Source organism: Balaenoptera musculus, chromosome 5, assembly GCF_009873245.2.
Source record: "Balaenoptera musculus isolate JJ_BM4_2016_0621 chromosome 5, mBalMus1.pri.v3, whole genome shotgun sequence".
Taxonomy (NCBI): Eukaryota; Metazoa; Chordata; class Mammalia; order Artiodactyla; family Balaenopteridae; genus Balaenoptera; species Balaenoptera musculus.
In genome coordinates this window covers 56081864-56108827 of record NC_045789.1, presented here as the reverse complement: position 1 = coordinate 56108827, position 26964 = coordinate 56081864, and the positions used below count along the sequence as shown (strand labels likewise).

At 37.5% G+C, this 26964-nt stretch overlaps 1 protein-coding gene across 2 annotated transcripts in view; it reads right to left on the bottom strand.

Moving 5' to 3' along the window:
- The window catches only part of EPHA5 (EPH receptor A5), a 313822-nt gene extending 290967 nt beyond the window's left edge, over nt 1-22855 (bottom strand). Inside the window, exon 1 of one of the 2 annotated variants that reach the window (XM_036854002.1) lies at nt 22642-22855. In XM_036854002.1, coding sequence (XP_036709897.1) covers nt 22642-22822 — 181 coding nt within the window. In that variant the 5' untranslated portion in view covers nt 22823-22855. The remainder of the gene's footprint in view (nt 1-22641) is intronic. The other variant, XM_036854004.1, reaches the window with a different exon arrangement.
- Between the last annotated feature and the right edge of the window lie 4109 nt (nt 22856-26964).

The following is a 26964-nucleotide window of genomic DNA, read 5'->3' as shown; positions in this document are numbered from 1 at the left end:
GAATACATAGAATTGTATTGTTCCCCTAAAAGAACACTGTTTGACTCATGCCTATGAACCTAGCCTGCATTCAGAACAGCTGAATAGCTGTTTGTCTTATGAATGAATCATTTGGTCAGTAGACAGATCAGGAGGGTGTGGCTGAATCAACACACACCAGTAGTTCTCAACATGGGCATCTGATAATGTCTGGAGACATTTTTGATCATCAAAACTGGGAAGTAGGGGAGTATCTGCTACTGGCATCTCATGGGAAGAAGCCAGGCATGCAACTGACTAAACATCCTTCAGTGAACAGCAAAACTTCTTCCACTGCACAGGAAAGAATTATGTGGCTCAAATCTCACCAGTGCCAAATCTCAGAAACCCTGGTATACACCTATGATGCTTCTAGAAAATCTCTACTTCCACAATTCCTTGCACAATGCATCAGTAGCATGATCATCATTAATAGAAGTTAACACATTTGGAAGCATTCCTTATGAATAAAAATACTACTCCTATTTAAGGAAATGAAAGTAACAAAAATTGACATCTTACTTAGAGAAAACAGAGTATTCTGAATACCCAACACCTATAAATTATTTTTAGTAACCAGTGTAACTATTATTACAAGTGTAGTCATTTATGCTCTAATAATTTCTCAACATTCATGATGGTATGCATGAAAAAGCTTTATGCCACTGATATTATCAATGCTTCCATTCCCCCCATTACTTAAGCTACTAACATAAAAACCAGTTTAGACAATAGCGTATATATAAATGTGAATTTTCAGAATTTCCTTTTCTAACTTCATTACTGAATTTATAAAAGGCGGTTTGGCAGTAATGCAGCACAGTCACTAAGTATCTTCTGTGCTACAATTACAGTAATTAAATTGTTCTGAACAGTATATATGCTTGTTGTAAATTGCAATGAATACACAATGAGTATTGATCTTCATTGTACAACTTAATTAAAACTTGTCCAGGAGAAGCCACTAATGAATATAATTAGAGGGAATGTTTGATACCACAGTTACTCTGAAAGACATTAATTAGATATCAGAAATTTTATGGAAAATGTTTTTATTCTATTATTTATATTTTAAAATAAAGCCACACCATTAAACTGAGAGACAGCCTTCAAGGTCATTTTCCCTCAGCCATTCTATAATTACAATGAAGATGGGCATATTGGTTGGTAATCTAATCATTAATTTAGAAGACTGATTCTCCAGGAGAAATAACTCTGTAGAGGTCAATGAGTATTTAGTCTATTGCAAATTCCTAAAGTTAACATAGGAAAAACAACGACTCACAAATACAGGAACTTTTTAATAAGTAAAAATCAGTTAACTGCCTAACCAAATAATGGATTATAATAGAAACTAATTCAAACTAATCTTAAGTATGTCTTAATTTTATTACTACATACTAATAAATTTAATGCTTTCTTGAACAGAGAAAAGCTTTCAAAAATTTTACCTTCAGAAAAGCCAGAGAGTTGCTAACTCATTCTTTTTGTTGGGATTCAAGAAGGACAAAGGGAGGGCAGAACGAGTAAAATGGAATACGCACAAAAAGACTCCTAAATCTTCAACTTCACACATTCTAAAAATTAAAGAGTAATTGGAGTTAATTATTCAAATATGCTTTTTAATGGTTATAACTTTCAAGATTTGTAACTTGTTGTGTATCCCTCTGACTCCATTGCTTCCTCCTTAACATCTTGCTAATATTAGGCAAAAAAATGTTATTGGATTTTCCAGGAAAATGATGCATTGGGATGAATGTGTTTTGAGACTTTGAAGAGTCAAAAGACAGCTGAAGGCACATGGTCCCACCACCATCAGTGGGTAATGCCTTGAAAGAATGTGTGATCCTTGATGACATGAAGGTAAAGGAGACCCAAAAGGCATATCCATAACTTTACATTGTTTCTGTTTTTCCTATGATCTTCACATTAACACACAAACACGATTATAATGGTAGTCGGACCTCCACCACAGTGTGAAGAGAGAATACTTTGGATTAGTAGCAGATAAGATGGCATTCTCTCTCTCTAAAGGCATTGAACCAAAGTCCCATTGAATACAGTCGAGTTTTGACGTTTGCCTGCTTATTGATTTCCATTTAACAATACCAGAAAAGCTACTGGATTCAATTACAGCACATGTTTAACTAATCTGTGGGACTAAACCCCAGATATACATCTGTCCAGCCTCTCTCCATAGTCTCATTCAGCACAGATGTGATTTCTTGCTTCTGGGCTAAATTTTATAATGAGACAACTGCTGCAGGGAACAAAGAACAGTTGGCAACAGGAGTGCAGAGAAAGAAGACATGTGTTTCCCATTGGAAAACTAAATTTGTAAATTTGGTAAGAATTATGTTTTAGGTTTAGGGGTGTTACATAGATTTCTGTCGTCTTTGCTTGAAAGCAAGAATCTATAACCAACTGTATTTCGAAAATGAATGGGAGAGTATTCATTTCTTTTGTAATTCTGATCAACATAACTGTACAACCTTTTTTTAGGAAAAAAAAAAAGGAAGAATATTAGGAAAGAAACTTATTCAGTGTTTACTATGTGTCAGGTACTCTACCAGGCAATTTATATATATTCTTTCATTTAATGATCCCAGCAAACCTAGAGGATCAACACAACACTGACAGTTTGCAGTATCATTCAGAGTCCCAGCAGGGAAATCAAGGAAGGAAAAAAACATGAGGCAATACCTGAAGCCTTCATGACAGACCACAAGCCTTGCTTATGGTTTTTCCCATAACCAAGTCCCACACTTAAGAGCCTAGAATCATCAAATACCTTGACTACAGCAACCTATCTCCCCAGGGCATCCAAAAGTGAAGGAGTAAACCCTAATCATGAATGAATCTACTTTATTTGTACATGAACCATGGCTGTCAAACACTGCCTGTGGAAAATCTCACCAATCTAAAAGATTGGTTCTAAAAATTGTGATAATCATGTAGCTGAGTTCCTAATTTTCCTTATGTTTTGGTAGCATATGATCATGACCCCCATGGACACTCTCTCTCATCTTTCATCTTCAGTGACAATGCATTTCTGTGGTTTTCTTTAACCTCTCTGGCTATGTGTTTCCATTATAATCTACTCTTCCTCTACCAACCCTTCAAACCTTGGCTTTGATCAATACTCTATTTTTGTAGACTGTCTTCACTTATCACTCTATAACAATGATTCTTGACTAGGACTTAAAATGGGAATAAGAAAAAAGAATCTTTGGAAAGAACAAATGTCTTAGCACCAGTCCATACATACTGAATCAGACTATTTAGGATGGAGAATGGCTAGGATATTTAATTTTTGTTTGTTAGTTGATTGGTTTTAGAGGTGATATTAGCACATACCCCCTATGTAAGAACCCCTGCAGAGGAGCTCATGAACTTCCAAGTCTTCAGTTGTAATGTAAATATTAATAACCCCCCAAATCCATATATTTTGTGCATCTCTCTCTCCTGAAATTCCAATCAACTTATAAAACTGTCTGCTATTTACTAACGCATTCATGACTTGCAGTCATTTCAAATTCAACCTGTAGCAAAGTGAACAAAGTATCTTCCTTGTACAAAAAAATCCTCCTCCTATGTTCCCTATCTCAGTGAATGCAATGTCATAGAACCAGTTGTTCCATCCAGAAATCTGGGAGTCACCTTTGTCTTCCTTCACCTTTACCCCCTACATTGAATCAGTAACCAAATCCCAGCAGTTCTAACTCTATTCTGTATATAACTCTCTGAAATGCTTTCTCTGTTTCATTCCACAGCAAAATCAGTCCAGTCAAATCTGTGCCATAATTTTTAACTTGAAAAATCTCCTAACTGGTTTCTCAGTAGAGAGGCATGATCCCTGAAAATGTCTACAACACACTGCATCCAGAAAGACCTTTCTAAGCCACCCATGTGGTCATGTCACCTCCCTACTTCAAACCTTGTAGTTGTGTCTTGTTTTTAATATAAGTTCTTCCAGAAAAATTGGTCTGTATTTTCTTCTCCAGTTTCATTCAGGCTTTTCCCTCCTTCTTTTTCCGCAATTTAGCAATGCTGAACTTATCTCAGTTTCAATTATGTGGCCTTAACTATTGTTTCAGTTCTGTCCAACGAGCTGTGAAGGTGATCTACAAAGGAAAGGAGTTTTTATGAAGAAAACAGTAGAAAAGGAAACTCCTGGATGCCTTGAAAGTTGCTGGGTATGAGTATATTTCCTGGAACTGATACAGCCATCTAGAGCAAATAAGGAGAATCAGCAGGAGAGCAAAGCTTATAGATTAGGGTTGGCAGAGTGAAGGGATGAGAAGTATCTGATTCCAAATTATATCACAGAGTTGCTAATCCACCTAAATTTGAAACTTGCCTCTCTTGGGACTTCTTGTTATATGGGAAATAATCAGATTTGTTGCTTAATCCAGTGGGAAGTGATTTGCTGTTATTTGCAGAGGAAGGCATCCTAACAGATACAACTGCTAAGTGGCAGAATTTGAAGGCAGACTTTAGTCTCTCTTATGCCAGAAGTCTGTTCTTCTTCTATCATGTCTCAATACTTCACATTTAAAGATATTTGACTTAAAGAATTCCAATGACATTTCAAACTGAGTTACTTACTTACACCATCATATTAGTTATCTTTGAAGTGATAAGTGATATCAAAGATAGATGATTTTTGTGGTCTCTTTCAATCTTATTACTCTCATTGTTGACTATGAACAATAACCACTGCCTTTAATTGTTTCAAAATACATTCACCTCTGCTCATTTTGTTCTTTTTGTCTCTTTTTTTTTCATTTTCTTACAAAATATTTTTCATCATCATAAACAAAGAAGTTTCAGCCACTGCTCTTTGAAAAGTAAGCAGTAGCATAGTCATACTATGAAGCATACAACTCTGAAGGAAGCAAAAATCAATCAGAAATGTATGCTAAAGACTTTGAATTGTTAATATACTCTAAAATTATAAACTCATGGAGATGGCAAAGAGGGATTGAGAATTCGTATCCACTGGTTAGTCTATACAGAGTGTTTAGGCAAAGGTAACTCTGAAATCCACTGAGCGAAATTATGACTAATGAGCAGTCTGCTCCTCACAGGACACACTGCATGAAAAGAGCAAAAACATAGGGTTTTCATGGCTACCTTGTCAGGTGTGGTAACCAAACTTGTCTAGTTTTACATATTGTTTTTATTCTAAAAAGAAAAGTCAAAATTAGATGACATAATGGGCTTGAAAATTGTCATATTACAGAATATGCTCACTCAATTCCTGTTCATGACTCTACAATGTATGTAAATAGTATATGAAGCTCTTCCTTGCAAAACAGTGCAAATCCTCAACATTTGAAATAAATGTGCATATTCACAATTCACTTTGAGAATAGTTCACTGCACGGAGAATATTCATCAGTCCTATGGTTCTGGTTTGCTACTGTGTGAGCTCGTGGAAGTGATTTTACTTTGAGGGCCTCAATTCTCATATTTGTAATATCAGTGATTAAGACTAATAAAATTATGTGTATCTGTAGTTAATACACATTATATCACTTGATCTTAACAATGATCCTTTGGTGTGTTATTTTCCCCACTTTACAGATAAGGAAATTGAGGTTGAGAAAAGCTAAACACTGCAGTGGTCTAAGGTCATGGAGCTGATAAGCACAAAACCAGAATCTAAATCCAAGTCTATCTAACTCCAAAGCTCTTTCTCTTGCTTCTATATCACACTTGCCCCAATATCAGACTTACTGAATCCAAAGGTTCCCTCCTTTGAAACTCTTAATTTCTACATATCAAGGAGTTTTACTAAATCAATGAATTTTGAATAACATGTTACAGAAGCCAGCATCTCCCATAATGATCTAGTAGTACTCTATATAAAATGGAAATCCTCAGATCTATTAATCTAAACAGAGCAGATACTAGTTTTTCCTGGAGAAATCAAAATTTAGTATCAAATTTCCAACAGTAAGTTACAAGATCTCAGAAAGCAAAAGGGTAACTCATTTTTTAATTTTATTATTCATTATGCTTTAATAAGCATGCTAACTGGGGCAAAACAACGTATAAGTTTGTCAAAATATACTTTGTCCTTAGATGTCAAAAAGCACATCAAAATAGAATGGGAAATGTATGCAAAGCTGATTCTTCGTTTGGAATGAATCTACCCCAGTCCCTAATTACCCCTAATGTTTGATTGAAATATACCAAACTGCAAAACAACCTATATAATAATTAGCTTTCCAGCCTTCAGGTTAGGATAAAATGATGATTAGATCTGAAAATGCACTAAAACAGACAGAAACTTGCACAAATTCGCAGTCTCTATTTTAAGGTGATGTCATTTCCAAAAAAAGCACAAACAACTGTGTGGCCTAGTAGCCCTTATTGTGAAATGAGAAGTGACCCAAATTTCTGCTAGCAACTTCAGTCATTATCCCATGTCAGTCTTGTGGCTTAATTAAAACTGAATTCTGATGTAAACCCTACAGAATGGCTTTGTTATCTAAAATGGAAAAAATATACATATATTACAAGAAATCTTTGGATAACAATTTGTCATCAAAAGCTAGTCAAAATATAAAGCAATACTGACAGAAGTATAAATAAATATTGTGTCCAATAATTTTAGGTGGCCGAACATAAACATTTTAGTACCCAGCTCTAATTATCCATTTCAAAATAGCTAGCAAGATTCATGACAGCAGCAAAGTAATTTTTAAGTCATTTTTTAGAAATACAATAAATTATGTATCTTTATAAGGTATAAGATTGATGATCTAGTAGCAATCATTTTTGCCTAGTTAACCTGGTACCTAAAATATATTTTTGGTCAAAGTATAACCCCACTAGTTGGCTACTTCTCCTTTTACAATGTGTATAAAGGAAAAGAAAAACAAAGAAAATAAAGTAAAATAAAACAAGATAAAAAAAATAAAAGTATTTTCTCTTTTCAGTGGTATTTTATCAGATGCTATTTTATGCCCATTTATTACTAACATCCTTTCTCCTTCCTTCATATCAGAATCTCACTTGTGTTTAGAGGGGCAATGAACCCAGCACCAGACAATGGCTCATAACTGGCCTTACCAAATAATGATCATTATGTTTCTATAATCTTAGCCTCCACTGAACTGGGGGCCCTTGTTACATAGGTCTGAAATCTCCTTGTCAGCTTCTGGGAAAGTTTTGTTGTCCTAGCTGAAGGAATGGTGCAGCTGACATGACTCTTGGCTCTTCTCTTTCCCTTCTTCTTGTTCTGAACTGGATGTGATGCTTGGAGATGCATCAGCCTTCTTGCAACCATGAGGCAATAGACTTGAAAGTAAGGCCAAAAAAGTCACAGTGATTCCTATCCTGACATCATTAAGCCACTGAACCCAAACCACCAGACATCTACCCTGAAACTTCTTTCTCAAACATTTTTTTAACCCCTCTACATTGCAAGTCACTGTTGGACAGTTTTTCTATTATCTTCAACCTAATAAATTATATGTAATACAAATAGTATATAAAAAGGAGAAAGTCTAGCTCACTGCTTTAACTTCTATTAAAGTTCTATGGACACCTGCAGTGAACGAGCGTTCATTCGTTCAACAAATGTTTATTAAGCATCTACTTAAGTACCAAGAATTGTTCTAGGCCTTGGGGATGCATTAGTGCATAAAATAGGAAGTATCCTGCTGATTGTTCAGCCTTCCAATTGCTTAGCTCTAAGAGTAGACACTTGCTTGAATTTACATTACCTGTGAAATAATCCTTCTGTATCCCCCAAGTCAGACTCTTAGGGTATAATTATCTGAATTAACATTTGACACTCAGGGATCTATGTGAACACATTCAAAATGAAGATAATATTGTTTAGGAATATAAAGGGGAAATATTAATCAAAGCATACACTTTGAGGATCAGTTCTGATATCAATGGTCTATCACTGACTACATATCAAACCATAGTTAGAATAATTTTGGATTTTGACATTTGTTTTTACAATTCTCTAACATTTTGTATGTCCTTATTGTACATAGTGTTATCTGATAATAATATACATTACCTTTAGCCTTAGCACATTTTCATATTCATCTTTTTGAGATTAATAATATAAAACATTTATATAGCTTTTTCTAATATAGAATATATATATAGCTTTTTCTAATATAGAATATATATTCTAAAAGTACAGATTCTCAGGTTCTAAACTTACAGATTTCCAAAGGACTTGCTTTAATGAATTTTGACTCAATGAGTATAGGAGGCTCCAGGCATGGTATATTTAACCATGTTTTGAGGTTGGCTCTGATGAGTGCCTCTGGGTTAGGAACCATTAGTTCAAAGTAAACTTTACTAGATATTATAATTTATTTTTTAGCTAGATTGTTACAAAGCTACAAGTCAGGATCATAGCACACGGATTTTCTATACAACATTCCTTTTATATTTTAACACAGTGGTTTTCACACTGAGCCCACAGTGGCCCCTGTGGTTCTAAAGAGATATCTCAGAGGCACAAGCAGATGAAGGGAGCAGGGAGGTAAAGGCAGAGCCAGGAAACCCAATAACTCTGTTGTTATCTGCTTCATGTATTGGGCTTCCACAGTGATGAGAGGAATGAGAGGTTCTGAAACTTAAAAAAAAAAGAAATTTGAAAAACATTTTTAACATTTTGTCCTTGGCTTTCAACAGTGACTTACATAAGAACCTATTAGCTGGTCACAGTGTTGTTTGTGTTTGAACAATGCCATGAATAATAATTCTTACCAATTTTCAAAATATACAAAACTGATTTTCATCTAATAGGTTCTGACAGGTTTTCTGCCAGGAAATGAGAACTGTGTAACTCAAAGCTTATACTTAAGTTTTCTATTCAATTGCTTTAGCATTAATGATAGTGAGATTTTCTTGATATAAATTTTCTATGTCCCCATATACTTTGCTTATATTATTCTTTTTTTTTTTTAATTTAATTTATTTATTTATGGCTGTGTTGGGTCTTCGTTTCTGTGCGAGGGCTTTCTCTAGTTGTGGCAAGTGGGGGGCCACTCTTCATCGCCGTGCGCGGGCCTCTCACTATCGCGGTCTCTCTTGTTGCGGAGCACAGGCTCCAGACACGCAGGCTCAGTAGTTGTGGCTCACGGGCCTAGTTGCTCCGCGGCATGTGGGATCTTCCCAGACCAGGGCTCGAACCCGTGTCCCCTGCATTGGCAGGCAGATTCTCAACCACTGCGCCACCAGGGAAGCCCTGCTTATATTATTCTTAATTGATTTTCTTATACAACATGTGGTTTTGTAACAAAACATGATTCCTTCCTTGAATGATTGTATATGTAAATAAAATACAAATCATAATACTTAAGTACATTTAAATAAGTATAATCTCTAGATAGTGGGTGAAACCAAGAGCTTCTGCATCAAACACACCTGGTTCCTATCCTATCAATTTATTTGTTGTGCAACCCACTGCAATTTACTTAATTGCTCCCCAGTCCCATCTCCCACTAGTAAACTGAAATAATATCCAGCTCACAGGGTTATTGTGAGAATTAAAGGAGATTATGTGGTAATAGTTTTCAGAGCAGTTATCACTATTATCCCTCCCATCTAGAAGGAAAATTCAGTTCAAAGAATTCTTAGCTCAGTAGAATACAATATTAACCCGCTGACACTTCTCATATATTTGTTAGAATTTTTAGAGTAAATAAAAATATGTTCAAAAGGGATAGTTAATTAAATATACTAACCAGACACTGGGTAGAATTAAACACACTAACCAGACATTAACCAAGCTATACTTAAAAAGCCATTCATCATTACATTTTAAACTTTATTCTTTATAAATCTATTATTTAATGTTATTCTGTTCACATGGTTGATGATATCCATTTTCCTGCTTCTTTTCCTGCATTATTAAGAATTCCTACCAAGTTGTAAATCTAAAGTGCTTCATAAAGTAAGTGACAGTCTAAATTATCCAGGAAATCTAGAACAAATGAAAGAGTAAATCCATCCCCTCCCCAGAAATTTAAACCATTAAGAAACAGATGTTTTATATTAATTGTTTTTCTAGCGATAAGATTAAGTCATGCTTAAAACAGAAAAACATATTTTATGTTGGCTGATTGTGGCTCAAGTCATGAATTCTGAGAACTTATCATAAGAAAGAGGGGGAAAAACAGTAGTTGATTAAATCACAAAAATATAGTGACCACAGCATATATCCTATTTATTTCCTAGTGGTTTGCAAATTTCAGTAGAACTTTCCTCTCATTAATACTTTTGGTAAATCTAAAATAAAGTATTTTACTGCCAAATTTCTTGGTATTAATTTGTTTTGGTGGGCAAATCATACACTCTTTTAGTTGGCAAAATCTCCATTTAAAAGAGACTCTATAATACCAGAGATTCTAAACTCTATTAGCTATGAATTTAGGACAAAGGCTACATAGGCTCTACCAGGAAAAACAGTAATGTGGTGAGAATGGGTGTGTTTAAAAGCAGAAACCAAACAAGTTACTTAATATAATTTATTCCTTAAAAGTAAATTTACAGGGCATAACATACTTCACTGATACCTACGGAGTATCAGGTATTGGGGTTACAGACAGGCAAAGCTTTCTTCATACTGATGCATTTGGTAAATACAACAACAGAAAACCTGCCAGTTTTCTTGGAATCAACTTGCTTTAGTTGGCAAATCATACTAAATAACTCTGTTCGTAGGGGTGTCTCAGTTCAGAAGAGAGCATTTTCTCTCGTTAACCTTTACTATTTACGGCAATTTCTGTTCTTATCAAATATCAGAAATGTATAAACAAGGGAAAACTTGATTCCAGCCCAGCGTGATACGCTACACATGGAAAAAGAATGGGCACAGAATATTGGGAAAATTGGGGAGGGCGCTTACCCTGTATAACTAGGCGTACAGATCAAGGTAACCTAGGTGCAGGAAGGAGCTGAGGGTTTCCTATTGAGCTCCCAGAATCCAACTGTGCTGAGAGCAGGGCTCCCCCACAGAAGCATGGAGTGCAGGAACGTGGAGGGAAGCAGCAGGAGAGGTGGGCCAGGAGCAAATCACTGAGTGCTTTGTACTCAGGCTCAAGGAATTTAGATTTTATCCTGAGGGCACTGGAGAGCCATTGAAGGGTTTACCCAGGGAGTAAACAAGGGCTGCTTGAGCAAGTGAACTGAAGTCAAGTGTTTTTCTTGTGGTATTTCCATATACAATAAATATTAGACAGTACTCACTAACTAATGTCGAAAATTAGACCCTGATAAATGTCAGAGTGCCAACCCACACTACTTTTTAGCACGTGGACTATTTAACACTTATATAATGCTTCCTGTGTACCGGAACTTTTACAAAACACTTTATTGATATGAACCTAATCCTTACAACCCCGAACTGTATGAATATTCCCATTTTACAGAAAAGAATGCATAGACACAAGGAGGTTTTCTAGCTTTCTAGGTTTTCAAGTTCGCACAACTCTACGTGGTTTAGCCAGACCCCAGAGCCTGTGCTCTTACCACTCTGCCTCACCACCTCCTAAAGTGGAATGCTGATTCTGCAATCATGAGACTTTGGCTTTGAAACCAGTTCTGATTTTTTACTAGACCAACTTTTCTTGTTTCAGTTCCTTTGTTTATAGCAATGATTTGTCTAATCTACCCTACAGGTTTTTATGAGATTCTCGTGGAATAAGGTAGGTTAGCACATTTTGTAAACTACAAAGCATTTTAATAACATAAACTACATAAAAGTGATTATAAAATATTTAATATTGCCATGTATATAAAGAGAAAAAAAAAAAGCACCCAAGAAGTTGCCTTGGATAGGAGACTAAAGGTGAATACATTTTCCACTCAACCCACTGAACGTTTCAGTACCTTCACTTGTTACAAAAAGTAGTGTTGCCTAAAAATTATAATGTCATGAGTTTAAGGCAAAACTTTATCTCAAAACTGCCCTCTCTTTCCAACAGAGCAAGGGGTAGTGATCAACCACAAACAGCACTTCACTGGGAGAGTTTCTGGACGGGATTACAGGTATACACAGCTAGGTCCAGCGTGTAGCCTGGGCTAGAGGTTGAGAACTGGGCTGCTTATACATGAAAGTAACAGAAAACAATTTGAAAACTAAAAAATACATGGCCTAAAATTAAAAAGACATAATATGGAGGAAGAGATCTTGCCTTGTGATAGTGGGCAATGAAGAGGGGAGATGTCAACATGGGGGTCAATCAGTGTGTAAAAGCCCAATGACAAGAAGCGGATCAAGTATTTAGTGAGAAGGAAAAAAAAAAAATTAGAGGTATGAGTGAACATGAGAACAAATATCTTCAGGACGCCACATGAATTTTTGTATTCACTTTAACCGTACTTCCCACTGTCTGTGGAATGAGCCATTATTTGGATGGTGAGGGCAAGAGTGACTGTGGACATCTGAAGGACTTTAGTCAACAGTTTCCCCTTGTATAGAAGAGTGGAAAAGAGCAGTGCTGGAGTCAGACTGCCTGGGCTTGAATGCAGATTTCTACCACTTTTGGATGTGTAACCTTGGGCAAGTTATTTAACTGTTCTCTGCCTCAGTTTCCTCATGTGTAAAATAGGAATAATAATAATAATAATACATATTTCCTAGGCTTGTTTTGAGGAAGATGAATCAGTATACATGTAAACCACTTAATGTTTGGCATGTGGTATATCAATAATGAATGTTAGCTATAATTATTGTATACAGGTGGGTGTACTCATGCACGCAGATACACACATACATTTCACAAGCAGATCTAAATACAATACATTCTAAACTTCCTTATACCTGTTTATGTTACCTACATAAAAAAGATAAGCTTTCACAGAATTGTATTAAAACCTTTCTAAAAATATAAAAGCTCAGTTATATTTCCAAGTAATATTTTAAAATCTGAATATAACTGAGCAGATGAGAAAATTGTATACTTTAAACCAAAACAGAGGTGTCGAACTATAGTGTCAGACATATGTTTCAGGAAACTTCTAAGGATTTAATTCTAGCAATTATCCACTTTCATAGCACCATAAAGGTCATTTAAAATATATATTATATATTATATTAAATACATACATATAAAACTTACTATGCCAGTACTAAATATCCAAAACATTTGAAATATCTCTTGATATGTTTTGTGGCTAATAAGAAACTTCTGACCCCTCCTTGGAGCATAATGAGATAAAAGGCAACATTTACAACCCATGATCCTTGTACTGATGATTTTCCCTTTGTTTCCTAATCAAATCCCAGTATTCAATATTAAATAATTAGGAAACCAGCTAGAAAATAGGACAACATCACGTGGTTGATTTTTATCTTTGATTGCTCTATGGAAAATTTGCATATGCAATTCTTTTTGTTAGATTGTTTTCCTGTCCCAGATTCCCTTTGATCATCCAATGCAAGGAAGACAATAACCTGTGATTCTGAAAGCTTATCTCAAATATCCCACATTTGGTAGCGGGGAAACCCCAGGAACTAACATTTGTTGGATACCTGTTTTGCTCTAGGAATTTTACTAAGCAACATACATACTCTGCACATTATTTTATTTTCACAACAACGCTATGAGTGTGTGTTAACACAATTTTAACTATGTGGAATCTGAGGTGGATGGTTCAAGAACACATCACTCATACATGGCAGGGCTCACTTCATGGTCTTTACATGTTCCCATTTTGCACTACCCCAGTGAGAGGCAGTTATCGCGAAGTTAATTAAAATTAAGCTACAGGGCCCTCAATGATATGGGTCACTTCCATGCCACTAAGGCACCAGCAAAGTGTTCACTAAATCCGTATTTCTGCTACACTTGCAAAACTAAAATATTTTTGTACTCCTTTCCTTAAGGACGATTCCTCACATAGTATAAACTTAAATCTACAAAACTGCCGCTCCCAATGCTTCCTTGTATCCTAGTCCTTACCTGGCAAGAGAAGCATTAACATACATGGACTTTGCAGAGCTCTAAGCAGCCACACTCCCACAACTTACATATGCTCACCAATTAGAAAATTATCTCATTTTGATTGTTCTCCACAACAATTATGTGAAGTAGTACCATGCTACAGATACATGAACTGAGGCTAAAAAAAATAACACAATGAGTGTCCACAGAATTCAGAGGTAGTAAATGATGGAGATTAGAAAAAAAGGAAAGAAAACAAAACAGAAACAAAAAAAAACTCCACAAAATACAAAAAAAAAAAACCCCAAAACAAAACAAGACTAGTTTCTTTTTGAATTTCAAAGCCAAAAGTTTGGATTTGATTTTTTCTTTTCTCTTATTTTTCTGTAATTCCATACCAGAAATCCTTTCCCTGCTTCGTTTTGCAGGCTTGAATCAAAAAACAGTGGCTCCAAATCTCCAAGATTAAATGGTTCTGTTGTTGTCGTTGCTCCTATCCCCAACTTCCAGAAAAATCAAATAGGATGGTTTGAAACTAGATATGGTTAAAATCCTTCAGACACAACAGTTCCCAAGTATTTTCTACTTTTCTCAGAAGGCTGGTTGTATCCCTTTTAGGAGACTCGTGACAGCATCACTATACTGCCTAGACTGTAGGGAGACGACAGACCACTGTCATCTTCCGCAAAACAGGGCAGTCGAATCACCTGTCCGGCTAGCAGCACACAGGCCAGGGCTCTGCGTGAAAGCTACAACTTGGCTCAGAGAGAGCGCGCCTGCTGCGGACTGCTGGGCTGAACCGGTGCCAGCCGGACCTACCTGCTGAGTTTGTCTTTCCACAGAAGACATTAACAAGCATCCTGGAGCTGGAAGGGACAGCCAGTGCAAAGTAAATAAGTGAGCTATCTTATAAGAAACACAAAACTGACAGATACCTTAAACTCTTGTACTTCTGACTTAAGAATCAAGTAAAAAATATATAACTTGGTTTGCTACAATCTACTCTTTACCGTTAAGGACTGGGTCCCATGATTTATTTAACAGAAGACTATATTGTCTGATCACCCCAATACTTCCTTGGAGGCAGGATGTATGGATGAGCTCTTACAGGCATGGATGAGCTCTTACCCTCTTATCTTGATTTGACTTTGCATAAATGGAGTATCTGATAAGGGAGAGGGGAAGAAGGAAGAAGGGAAAGAGAGAAAAAAGGAGGGGTAAAGGGGAAATGAGATGTGACGGATGAAAATAAGAGTGTGAAATTATCATAAGAGAAAAAAGACACTACCCATTTCTGAGTAAAAGAACAGACTGTATTTTCTCTAAATCCTCCAATACTGAGCCGGAAACATGTTTCCAAGTAGGAACATTTTCTCACAAAGCATATGAAAAATATTTCAACCCTCCAGTTTTGGCTCTTTGATTATTATTATTATTTTTTTTTACCAGATCATTTACTTAACAGAGTTATGAGCCCAGTTTAGTTAGAACCGAAGACGTGTGTGATGGATGGAGAAGATAGCCTGGGCAATAGTCCAGCAACTATAACAGAATTAGACTCATCACAGTCACTTTAATCCCAATTATTTAATCTGCGAGGTATCTAACGCCACAAGTATTTGTCATGACTCAAGAAAACTGTACAACTTACAGAGAAATAAAAGAAAAAAGAACTAAATGGATGAAATAAAATGAACTAAAGAGTTATATTTTTCCATTAGGCTGGGATTTATATCTTCAGAGTCAGTAAAACAAATATAAAATTAGAATGTGTGTGTGTGCTGGTATGGTATTTTTTAACAATATAAAAAATAAAACCCAAGCACTTGTATTAATATCAAGTTCATAGTGATACCATCATGACATCCCTCCCCACTCTTTCTCCCAGCTTCACCACAACCTTAACACACAACCTAAAACGTGTCCATGTGCACAAACACAATCCTCAGGCCAAGTTCCTGAACTCTGCTTAATAAATGCACAGCAATTAAAGCCATGAATACTGAATCACTGGAAGATACAGAGGAAAGAATACATGACCTAGGGTCAACTTCTGATCAACAGTTTTGTATATTCTCCAATAGTTTAAATTATATTAATAAAGTACTACATAAACTGATCAGAAATTAAAGGCTGTAGAACCTACAGGGAAAAAAAAAAAGAGCTAACATAATGCTTTAAGAACAGAGCTTACTAGGTTTTCTTTAACTGAATACATTATCAATGAGATTCTAAAGACAAAACACATACTTTTTTTTAGAGGATTTTTCGGCATTCTTTAAATGGTAGAAATGACTCCTTATGGTTTCTTTAAATTGCTAAAGATTAAAAAAAAAACATTAAAAATTATACCCACATAAAATGGCAGCTAGTAATAATAAAAGTCATCATGCTAAACCACAGAGTTTTCAAAAGCTCCAAGTGGTGCAACTGCTAAATTACAGTTTTATTTTATAACTTTGTAACACCTAGAATTCTCATTAGAGATATTCGATGACAAGTTTGAACTTTTAGAAAAAATACAAGCTAGACCATAAAGTCCCACACATTTCACCAGACACAATTTAAATTATTATGTACCTTACAGCGTTTTTTTCTTTTTATTTATTTATTTTTTGCTTTACACTAACAATAGATAGTCTAAGAAATTTTTAAGATGGTAATGAAATAAGTTAAAAGGTAATTTAAAAATCTATTTCTCATGAGATTTGTTGATTAGAATTACGTTTTAAGTCATTCAATTAAGTGTTTTCTATTGCCATTTTAATATGAATTTTAAATTACAGCCATTTCTTATTTTATGGGATTAGAATGAGTGAAATGAATAAATCCTATACATGTGAAATTTACAGTGTCAATAGAAAAATGTAAATTCCAATCAAGTTTTAATACTCAAGAATACCTGTACCACTATCTATTTGTAATTTGATTTATAAATGGCTATTTCATAGTACAATGTACAGCATCAGTGAGCCTAGTATTTTGGTGGAAAGTTCTTTATTACAACACCTTGTATATGTTATCAAATGTATTCTAAAAAATGAGCTGTTGTCCAAAATTTGGATTTAAAAATTCTTAAACATTTTTTCTTGTTCAAAAGTAAATTTTTGTCTTGTTCAAACACTTTAAAATTGATTTCATTAACTCTGAATAAACAAATGTCTAGAAAGGCAGAAACTAAAACAGAAAAAGTATATGATAAAGGGAGACTCCTTAAGCAGTCATGCTAACTGTTTTGGAAGTTAAAAACCAAATACTTAAAAACAGATCATTTACATTTTGATTTAAACATTTTCAATGGAACCAATAAATTCAGACAAGATTTTCACAGTGAATAATTATCAAATCTTCCAGTTTTCTAACTGCTATATAATATAATAATAACATAATGCTTTGAAAAATGTTATGAATAGATCAGAGAATCTCCAGTTATTCATTTCCTATATCAAATATATCTTACTGAATAACCTATTTTGTTTATTATTTCAAAGTTATGTATTATTAAACTTTTTGTAAAAAACATGAACTATTTAAATCTGTGTTTACAAAGCCTTTAGAACTTATTTTATTTTTTAGTGACTTTTGTATACATTCATAGAAACGTAAGTGTATCATTTAGTCTGTGATAGAACATATGATACATTTTTAATGTCAATTAAAAATACCATTAGGTGTGTTTATGTATACAATAGACTAGGATAACTCCTTTGAAGAAATAACTATCTAACCAACTGATTATATACATTTTGATAAAATAACTAAATATGTATTTACCCAATAGAGCATGCCAGCAGGAACTATTCTGCTCTATAGATAAATACATACTCACCAGAGATATTAGAACAGAAAGAATCATTGAGTCTCTAAGGTAACAATTTACATTTTTAGCTCTCGTATTGATTTCATAGTTAAAAGTCACTGTTTCTGGAAAGAAAACAAATGGACAAATACTGCAATCAATTTTTAGTGATTCATAAGCAAGGCTGAATATTCAAACTTCAGTTAATTTTGAAGTTTTATGAAAACTATTGTAAAAGTATTTTAAGATTGTTAAAAATGCCATAATCATCTTTGAATAATCAGATACCTCTGCTGACTTAAGTTCATGTTATTCATTAGTAAAATGAAATATATCTGCTAATTTAAATTGAAAAAATAAAGTATAAAGAATTATTACTTTTTACAGTAGTTATTTCTTCAAGATATTAACAACACATTTTTCTTTTTAAAAAAAGTTGTTTGACTCATAAAAGGAAAAATAACTATAGTTAGTTAACATAATCATGCACATTATACCCTATTTTTACAGTCAAAGGTAAAAAGGTTTCTTACAAATGAAAGAGAAATAAATTGGTCACTCAAGCAAATACATAAAAAAGCACACCAAACAAAGGAGATTCGAGTGGTCAAGTCAATAAACAAAAATGTAGTGAAAAATAACTAAAGCATAGTCATTTCTCAGCAGTAGCAGCACTGAATAAAGTCTAATATTTAATTAAATAGACTAGGGCTGTTTTGTCTGTAAATAGCTATATCATCTCATTTTTATATTTCATGTAGAAATATTCTAAATGGTCACATTTTGTAAAGCAGAGTATTAATAATACAAATAATGGCAAGTAATACATTTCTAAGCATAAAAAAATGAATCTTTTCCCATACCAATTATATCCTATGTGAACTTACATAAAGAATTAATAATATTTACAAGTGACAATATTATAATAAGAATATTTTCAATCAAAGGAGAACTATACATTAGAAATGCAGAAATTGTTCAACCTCTTCCCTGCCTTAAATGAGGAAATGAAATCCTCTTACATGTCACCCTGACACCCAAGAAGATCTTTGTCTACATCAAAAAAAAGGCTTAAAATGTTAAGACCCATCCCTCTGCTCCCCATTCATGGTTTATAAAGCAAAAAGCCTAAACTCCTCATGGTGTCTTCCTAGTTCCAACAAGCTATGATTCAAACAGGGGTAATGGCTCTCTTTTTTCCTTCAGTAGCGTCCTGGTGAGGGAATAATTTTACTGTCCTTTTTCTGTGGGGTCCTGCCTCTTTATCTAAAAGGAAATGAATTACAACCAGATGACAAGGCCACAAAACAAAGCCATTTGGTTTTACAAATCTATTATGTCTGTCGTCCAATCGTTTTATGGGCCTGGTCCTATTATAAACCAAGAAAAACCCTAAAACAAACTTTCTTCCTTTTCTTTCTTTCCATTGAAAACATTTACAATTTTATAATTGTTTTTCAAACAGTTGAGCCCCCCAGTTTTTCCCCTCATGTGGTGTTTTTTTTCTTCCTCAGAGCCCCTCCATTCCACTTTCTCCAACATACAAAACATTCAGAGACAAGAAACTGGACTTTTCAAATACAAACTGCTGACAACTGTCAGAAGCACTTTACTGGGACATTACTGACTGTAGCTCAATGAATTAAGCTTGATTCACTGCGGGTGAATCATTTTCAATGCAGAGCTGTTCAGCAGTAATTGGCCAAGAATCCCTACTGCGAAAAGCACTTGTCAAATAATGCTTGTTTACAAATATATCTCCAGACAGCAAAAAGTGGCAGTTACTGAATAAGTTCAGGGCCACCTCCAATATTCATAACAGTGGACACGCTCCCTTTACTTATTAAATCTATTAAAATTTTCACTTGTTGATACACTTGCTAATATTTGTCCTGCCTGATCAGTCTTAGACAATTTTTTTGCTTTATATATGCCTCAGAATTATTTTACAATAAAAGTCTTGTATATTACACTGTAGTTCAAAGGTTTCTTCCACATGTTATTTACGCTTAATGTGTGTAATAAGACAACTAAAGATATATTTACATTATCCTAGAATTCAGGCTAAAGAGTACATTTTCCTCTTTTTGTCTATTATCCAATGTATTCTAAAATTCATTTCATATCAGTCCAAGATTCTAGACACATATTTGACTTTTTCTGTTCAATTCTGCTTATTTATGTCTACCAAACTTAAATTTTAAACATGACTGGAATACCAATTATAAATGTAAACTCACATTTATTTCTATCTGCCTTGAAAATTTTTTTTCTCACATAATGGGAGCATTCATATCATACACATATATAATGTATATACACACTATAGTCTGAGAAATCACTAAGCATCTATAGGTTGCAGAAAGCAAAGTATAGGAGAGCAAGTTATTAATGGAGTCAGTGCATACATAAAATCTTTCTGCCCCTGATCTTCCAAAGTTCCTCCAAAAACAATCAAAAACAAACTTAAAATCTCCAATCTGAATCTTTAAATAAATAAACAAACTGACTTCTGTTATAAATACCTTATATTCTTGTTTTTTGATTTAGAAGAGCAGTATCATGGAGAAACAAAAAGAAGAGAACATAAATATTAAAGGTCTGGGATGACACTAATGGAAAGATGGAAACTGTTGGGCAGAGACAGGATGAATGAGAGGAAGTGTGTGTGTGTGTGTGTGTGTGTGTGTGTGTGTGTAGATATATAAATTTTATTTCTAGTTATGTAAAATTATGAAGTTACAAAATGTACCCCAAACAACAGACACGCTTTTACTTTTAGCGTCTTCAGAACACTGGCTGGTAAAGTACCGCTCAATGTTGGTTAGACCTCGGCAATCCCCATCTCACTGAAGCCCAAGTTTTGCTGTGTGTACCAGTAGCTGGGGTAAGGACAACACAATCTGTGGGTGTTAAGTCTGTAATATAAGCCAGTCTACCTTCCACAAGACTCCAGCTCCGCTTACAATAGGAGACCGATGCTATTTGCTTGCTTCCCTCCATCTCCTTTTGCCTCTTTCTCCCCGCACAGTCTCGACCCTTGTTTCCATTTAGCGCCACCTTCCCTGAGACTTCATTTCTTCCATTCTCTAACCAAGAGCTACTACTCCCTTACACCTCTACATAAGCCCCTTCCCCCATCACACCTGGAAAAAAAAAAAAACAAACAAACCCTGAAACATAACGGAACACACGAAAGGATAAATTATATTACTACTACTATTACTCTTTAAATCCAAACCAGGATGCCCCTTTCGGTGGAATAAGACAGTTAATGAAAGGACTCCTAACCCTGTCATAATCCTCCGGACTTCTAACATAATGAATCTAACATGAGATATCAATAAAAGGACTACGACTTCAGAAAACACTTTCTCAACTTTGTCGGGAAGGTAAAAAATGCAGACTGCTTGTGTTAAGCATGGGAGACTTTATAGGTAGGTAAATAGATAGGTAGATAGATCGATCTACATGTAATCCTTAAATCAGATTTTTAAAAATAAATGTAGGGGTTAAAGAGAGAAATTCATGTGGTGGGGTGAGGAGTCTCGATCTGCCCTGCTTTTCACACCGTTCCTAGGGAGCTGGCAGCACCCCGAAACCAGCTCAGCGCCTTCTCCTACAGCCAAGACACAACCCGGGCAAGTCACGAGGACATACACGACTCCGCCGCTGCTGCTTCATCGTTCCGGTCCGGGGTCCCCTGCCCCACGAGTGGAAGGAAAATTTTAAGGTTCTGTGCCTCACTCGAGGCATCCGGAGCCCCAAATCGAAACCCCAACCTTGCAGCCAAGAGGGTAGGTTTTTCGATGTTTTCGGGATGGAGCTGACCGATATGAGATGCTGCCCCCCCCCCACCCCCCCACACACAGAGGGCTTGTGCCCTTAAGCTCGGTCCCGGCGTGTAAGAGGAGCCAGCGCGGCAGAGCGGACCCGGAGGCCAAGGGCGGCGGGCCGAGGGGCTGAGCAGAGCTCGGAGAGCCGCGAACGCCGCGCAGGTGCTGCTCCCGCGCCGGCCCTACTCTCCCGGTGCAAGGCGGGGACAGTCTTCTGGGTCCGGAGCGCAGGATTGGGGGTGGGGAGGAGAGTGGGGACTCGAGGATCCGGAGCGGGGCTTTTCCTTCACGGAAACATGGGAAGACCTGACCCAGTGGGTGCCCGGAGGCGACACTCCCCTCCCCCCCGAACCCTCCGCCTCCCGCGGCGTCCCACCTTCCCGCCTTCTTCCAATTTCGCCTCCGTGTGATTATGAGACCCCCAAAGTGAGCGACACCAGCACAGTGTGGAGCGCCTTCCTTCCTTCGCCATCCCCCTCCCTCGAGAAATAAAAGCTCTTACCACCCACCCCAGAATAGCAGCGGGTGATGCCCTAAATAACAGCTCCCAGAAGGCACTCCCCTCTCCCCCAAATAAAAGCATCCAGCTACCCCCGCTGCGTTTCCCATCCCCGGCCTCAAACAACGGTTTCTAAAAGCCCCAACGCTCCCGAGATCCCTGCCACTGCTCTTCAAACAGTTCCCACTCTTTCAAGCCCGAAATGCCACTTCCCCACGGGCTTCAAGTGAGACCCAGCCGCACCCAGCCTCCGGGCGCGGGTCTCGGAGCCCTCTTTCCTCCTGGCTTCCAACTTCCCAGCCCCCCGCCCCCAAGCAGCCTGTGTCCACAGGCAGTTCCGCGCCCAGCACTCCTCAGCTAATGTCAAACAATGCAAGCAGAGACGGCGGGATGCGGGCGAAAAGGCTAGCGAAAGCGGACGACAAATGTTAGTTCGAGAGGAGGGGTGCGATTTCATCCGCGGCAGCCGCGTCCAGCGCGCCCGGACCCGCGCTTCCAGGCCCCGCCTCGCCCCTCCGCCCCTGGTCGCCGCGGTCCCCACCCCCACCGCTCTACCTTCGTTGCTGGGGCTGGCCAGGAGGGTCCGGAGCGCGGCGCACAGGAGAAGGCAAGTCCAGAGGGGGGCCCTGCGAGGTGCGGAGTAGCAGCCGGCCAGAGACGCGGGGGTGCTGGGTAGGTCGCCGCCGCCGCCCGGGGGCCGCCGGCGTCCCGCACCCCGGGGCCCCGAGCCCCGCATCTTCTCTTCGCCGCCTCCGCCGCCGCTGTCCCGCGCCGCTCAGTCCACGACTCCCGCCTCGCAGAGGGGGCGAGAGAGGCTCGCGCTTCCTCCTCGTTCCCCGTGGGCTCCTTCGCCTTCTGGCTCGCGGCTCGTCCAAATGCGGGAACCAGGGATCCTCTGAGACGGCTGAAGTTTGCTCCCGGCTCTCTACTCCCTCCTCTACACCGGGGTTAAATGAAATACTAGTTACGGTGGATAGTGCAGTTCGGGACCGGACTCAAGGGTGTCGAGAAGGTTCCGCGTCCTGTTCTTTACCTCTTTAGACTTTTAAGGATTGGGGTCTTTTAAATGCCACTGGGGGAGAGATAAAGGCTCCTTTTCAGTCTTCAGGGCTGAAATGGACGAAGGTAAGGAAGACAAGGCATCTTAAGAAGAAATCCTCAATAAAAAGAGGAGAAAAAAGCAGGGTGGCTAAGGAGAAAGGAAGAGGAGTTGGGAAAATATAGGGTGGGGAAAATACGAGAGAGGGGAGCGGAGGAAAAGACCCAGAGTTCAAAGAGGCCGGCAGAAGGAAATAGCTGCGGGCTGAGCGCTGACGAGGGAAGGACTGACGGCGGCTAGCGGGCAAGAGCGCGGAGCCCTGCGGCGGCGGCGGCGGCGGCCCGGAGCTGCGGCGGTTCCCGGTGCTCGGGGAGGAGGCGGTGTGTGCGCCGCTGGGCAGGCGAGCTCGGAACTGCACCGCCACAGCGCGCTCCTGCTGAGTCTGGAGCTCCGTAGCCTCCTCCGCCTGCCCGCTCTGCGCCTCCCACCCTCCTCCCCCTTCCTCTTCCCGGCTCCCCCGCCCTCCGCTGCTCGCAGCCTCGCCAGTGAGAATCTACTGTAAGTGTGAGTAGCTTAGACGAAGTCACACACCCACGGAGGGAAGTAACCAGGAGGCTGCCGTGGTGAGTGTTGCCTAGCGGTCTCCGGGAAAGGCGCGTCTGTCTCCAAGGATAATTAGGGCGAAGAATTCTCCTGACGACGCCTGCGAAGACCCGGGCTCCCGGGAAGCTGAAGGGAAATCGGACCCAGTTCAGCAGCAAGCCCTTAGAGGAGCGGGTCCCTTGTTTGGCATATTGCCTGCTGCCCATCACAGGCTTGTGGCATCAACAACCTTGCCGTCACATAGCCAAGCATTCGTAGGCTGTGCTAGTCCGTGGCTAGTTTCTTAAATACCCTTATCGCTCACTGCTACTGACCCTTTCTATTCTTCCAATATTTTGGCGGCTGGAATGAAATAATTAGTCAACATTTTCTTCAAAGGAAATGGTAGAATTTCTAAATATAGAAACGGTAGCTATGATTGCGATTTCAGGAAGTCAAAGAATTTGGCAATTGAGAATTGTGGTGTTCCAGTTACTTTTAAGATGTGATGATTTAATTAACTAATTTCATTGATGGGACGTTTTATGCTTTAGAAATTATATGATATGCAGATATATGAAATTAATTCCAGTGAAATTAATTTCAGGATATTTTTAATTAAATTTGTTTTAATGTCTTGTGTTCTGCTGCATTGAGAGACACAAATAATTAAGAAAAACGGTTTAAAACAATTAACTTTCCATGTTTCACCCCTATTATGTCTTCCCTTGCTTTATTATTTTTTCCTCAATTTTCTCATTCATTTTTTCAAAGAGATACATCTGAAGGGCAAGTTTTAGTATACTGGCATTAAAAAACAAAAAACAAAACAAAACAAAAAAACCTGCAGATAAAGCATCTACCAAAAAGTGTGATTTTAGAAGAAAGGTATCTCATTTAATTTGCTGCAGAGTCTCTACTGTGAAGATTGGGTTTACACTCACACCTAATAATGTTGGTTCTGCTCACCAACTTTAATATCGAGAGCCCCGTTTGTCTTCACAATAAATTTCTCATAATCTTTAGCTGATGACATTTGTTTTTTGTTTAAATATTTACAATAAAGATGAAAGAATAAAGCGGCAGTGATGCAATTTCATGCAGAGGTGGAAGCTCATCTTTGATTTTTTTTTTTCCCTGAAATGTTTTGGCACCAGAAATCTAAAAGCAGCTTCTTTCTATTATAATGTGCTCCAAATGCATGAAGCAAATTTAGAGGAATGGCAGTGAATCAGTCTCTCAGTTTGGCAAAAAGCCTCACAGTGAGATGAAAAGTTAAAATTTATGTTTCTATTTGAAGACCATTCAGAATGTAAGCTCCTCCACCCAAATTTATAGTTGAGTTACTTAAAAATATCTAAACAGAATATCAAGGAAGTTATCTAAAGCCTATGAACACATAATAAGGCTGTGTATGAAACAGAGGCAGTTTAATGGGACTTTGAACTTGTTGTTTTATTTCTTTAGGCCTCAGTATCCTCATCAGTAAAAAGAGGGATTTGGAGAAGATGATCTTCAAGTTCTCTTCTCTTCCATATCCTTTGCATTTCTGTTACTACTCTGTTCATCTGTCTCCAATTATTTACCTTTGACTGCAAAATTACCAAATTTCTTCAGGCTATCTTTGAAAGCCTTCTACTACAAACGGCTTAAACAAATTTTCTATTTTAGTTTACACTAAAATTTTGAATTCAGTGTTACCTAAATTGTCTCATACCTCTCTGCTTTTACATCTGGCACTCCACTCTACAGAAGTTCCACCACTCCCTAAAAATATTTAACATTTCCCCCACCCTATTCCCTCACACACATCTCTCTCATCTAAAACCCTACTCAGTGTCCAAGGAGAGTCAAGCATTCAAGACTGATTTTTCTCTTCCCAGAAAGAAGTGATTTGGTTCTCTTTCTCCAAGTATCCATAGCTTATGATTTATGTCAATCAACACAATGATAATATTTCCTGGGTGAAAAACTGGAATGAATGATCTAACTATAAGTATATATATATATATATATTGGTATAAAGAGACAGAATTTAAACTAGGTATGCCAAAGAAAACCTGGGACACTGTTCCCTATGGTGGGAATTATTCTACCTTCTCATTAAGGGACTGAGAATACAGAATGCAAAATCCTTTGTATTCTCCACCTTGCTATTCTCCATCTTTGTCATGGTTGTTAAATAGTATTTATTACGTATCTTTGAAAGAATGAACAGCTGTAAAATGAAGCCCCAGGGACAGCAATGAAAGTCATTTTTTGGTCTAATGAAGGTTAATCAGAGAAGACAATGAGGGTGATTTGGCTTTGGCCTCAATCTCAAAGGAAATCTTATATTTGACCATGTGTTGATTTCTTGGCACGGACATACTCTTAGCATACTTACATTGGATGATGGCATTGCATGAAAACTAGATTTGTCTTTTTCTGTTATACTACAGCTTTGCACAAGAAAGCCTACTATGTTTGCACTTCTCATTGCTTGGGATAACTGCCGTGGCCTCAAAATGGTGAAAGTGGCTGGTGTCTCCCTAGATCTCTACTTGGTCTGGCTTTCGTACTAAGCTTTCATGAAGAAAAGATATGAAGAATCACCTTGATATGACACGTTGAATGGTTACTACCCTATAAAAGGTATTATAGTTAAATTCAATGTATTAATAAACCTGAATATATCTTCACTGCATTCTAAGTAGAACAACAACAGAAGCAATTTTAATAAGCAGACTTGCTGGTATTTACGGATGATTTGCTATGTATTAAGCATCATGTGATGTTTTACATCCATTATTTTATTTAATGTTGACACTCCAACCATCATGTCTGTGTAATTATTGGCCGCATATTGATGATGAGAAGACTGAGGAGATGAGGTAGGCACCCTGAGTAGTCCAACAGCTGGTAAGATGTGGACATTTTAACCCATGGCACTGACTCTGTGTGAGAAGATTATAATGTAACAGAAGTAAAGAATAAATTTGATAACCAGTTGTTCAGGAAAAAAGAGCAGTACCCAAGAAATCTCCATTAATGGGAACAATTAATGGAAAAAAGTATTCCAATTTTCAAGTTTATTTAAATCTAAAAGGAATTAGCCAAATAATACAGTACAGGTCAGTTAAATGAATAAGAGAAAACAAGAAAGGAAGGATCCTAAATGAGCATTACATGGAGGAAAAGACTGTCTCATGTATACAAAAACATGTACACAATTTGTTTGTGTAAAATGGAGACAATGGACCAAATCAAGAAAATAA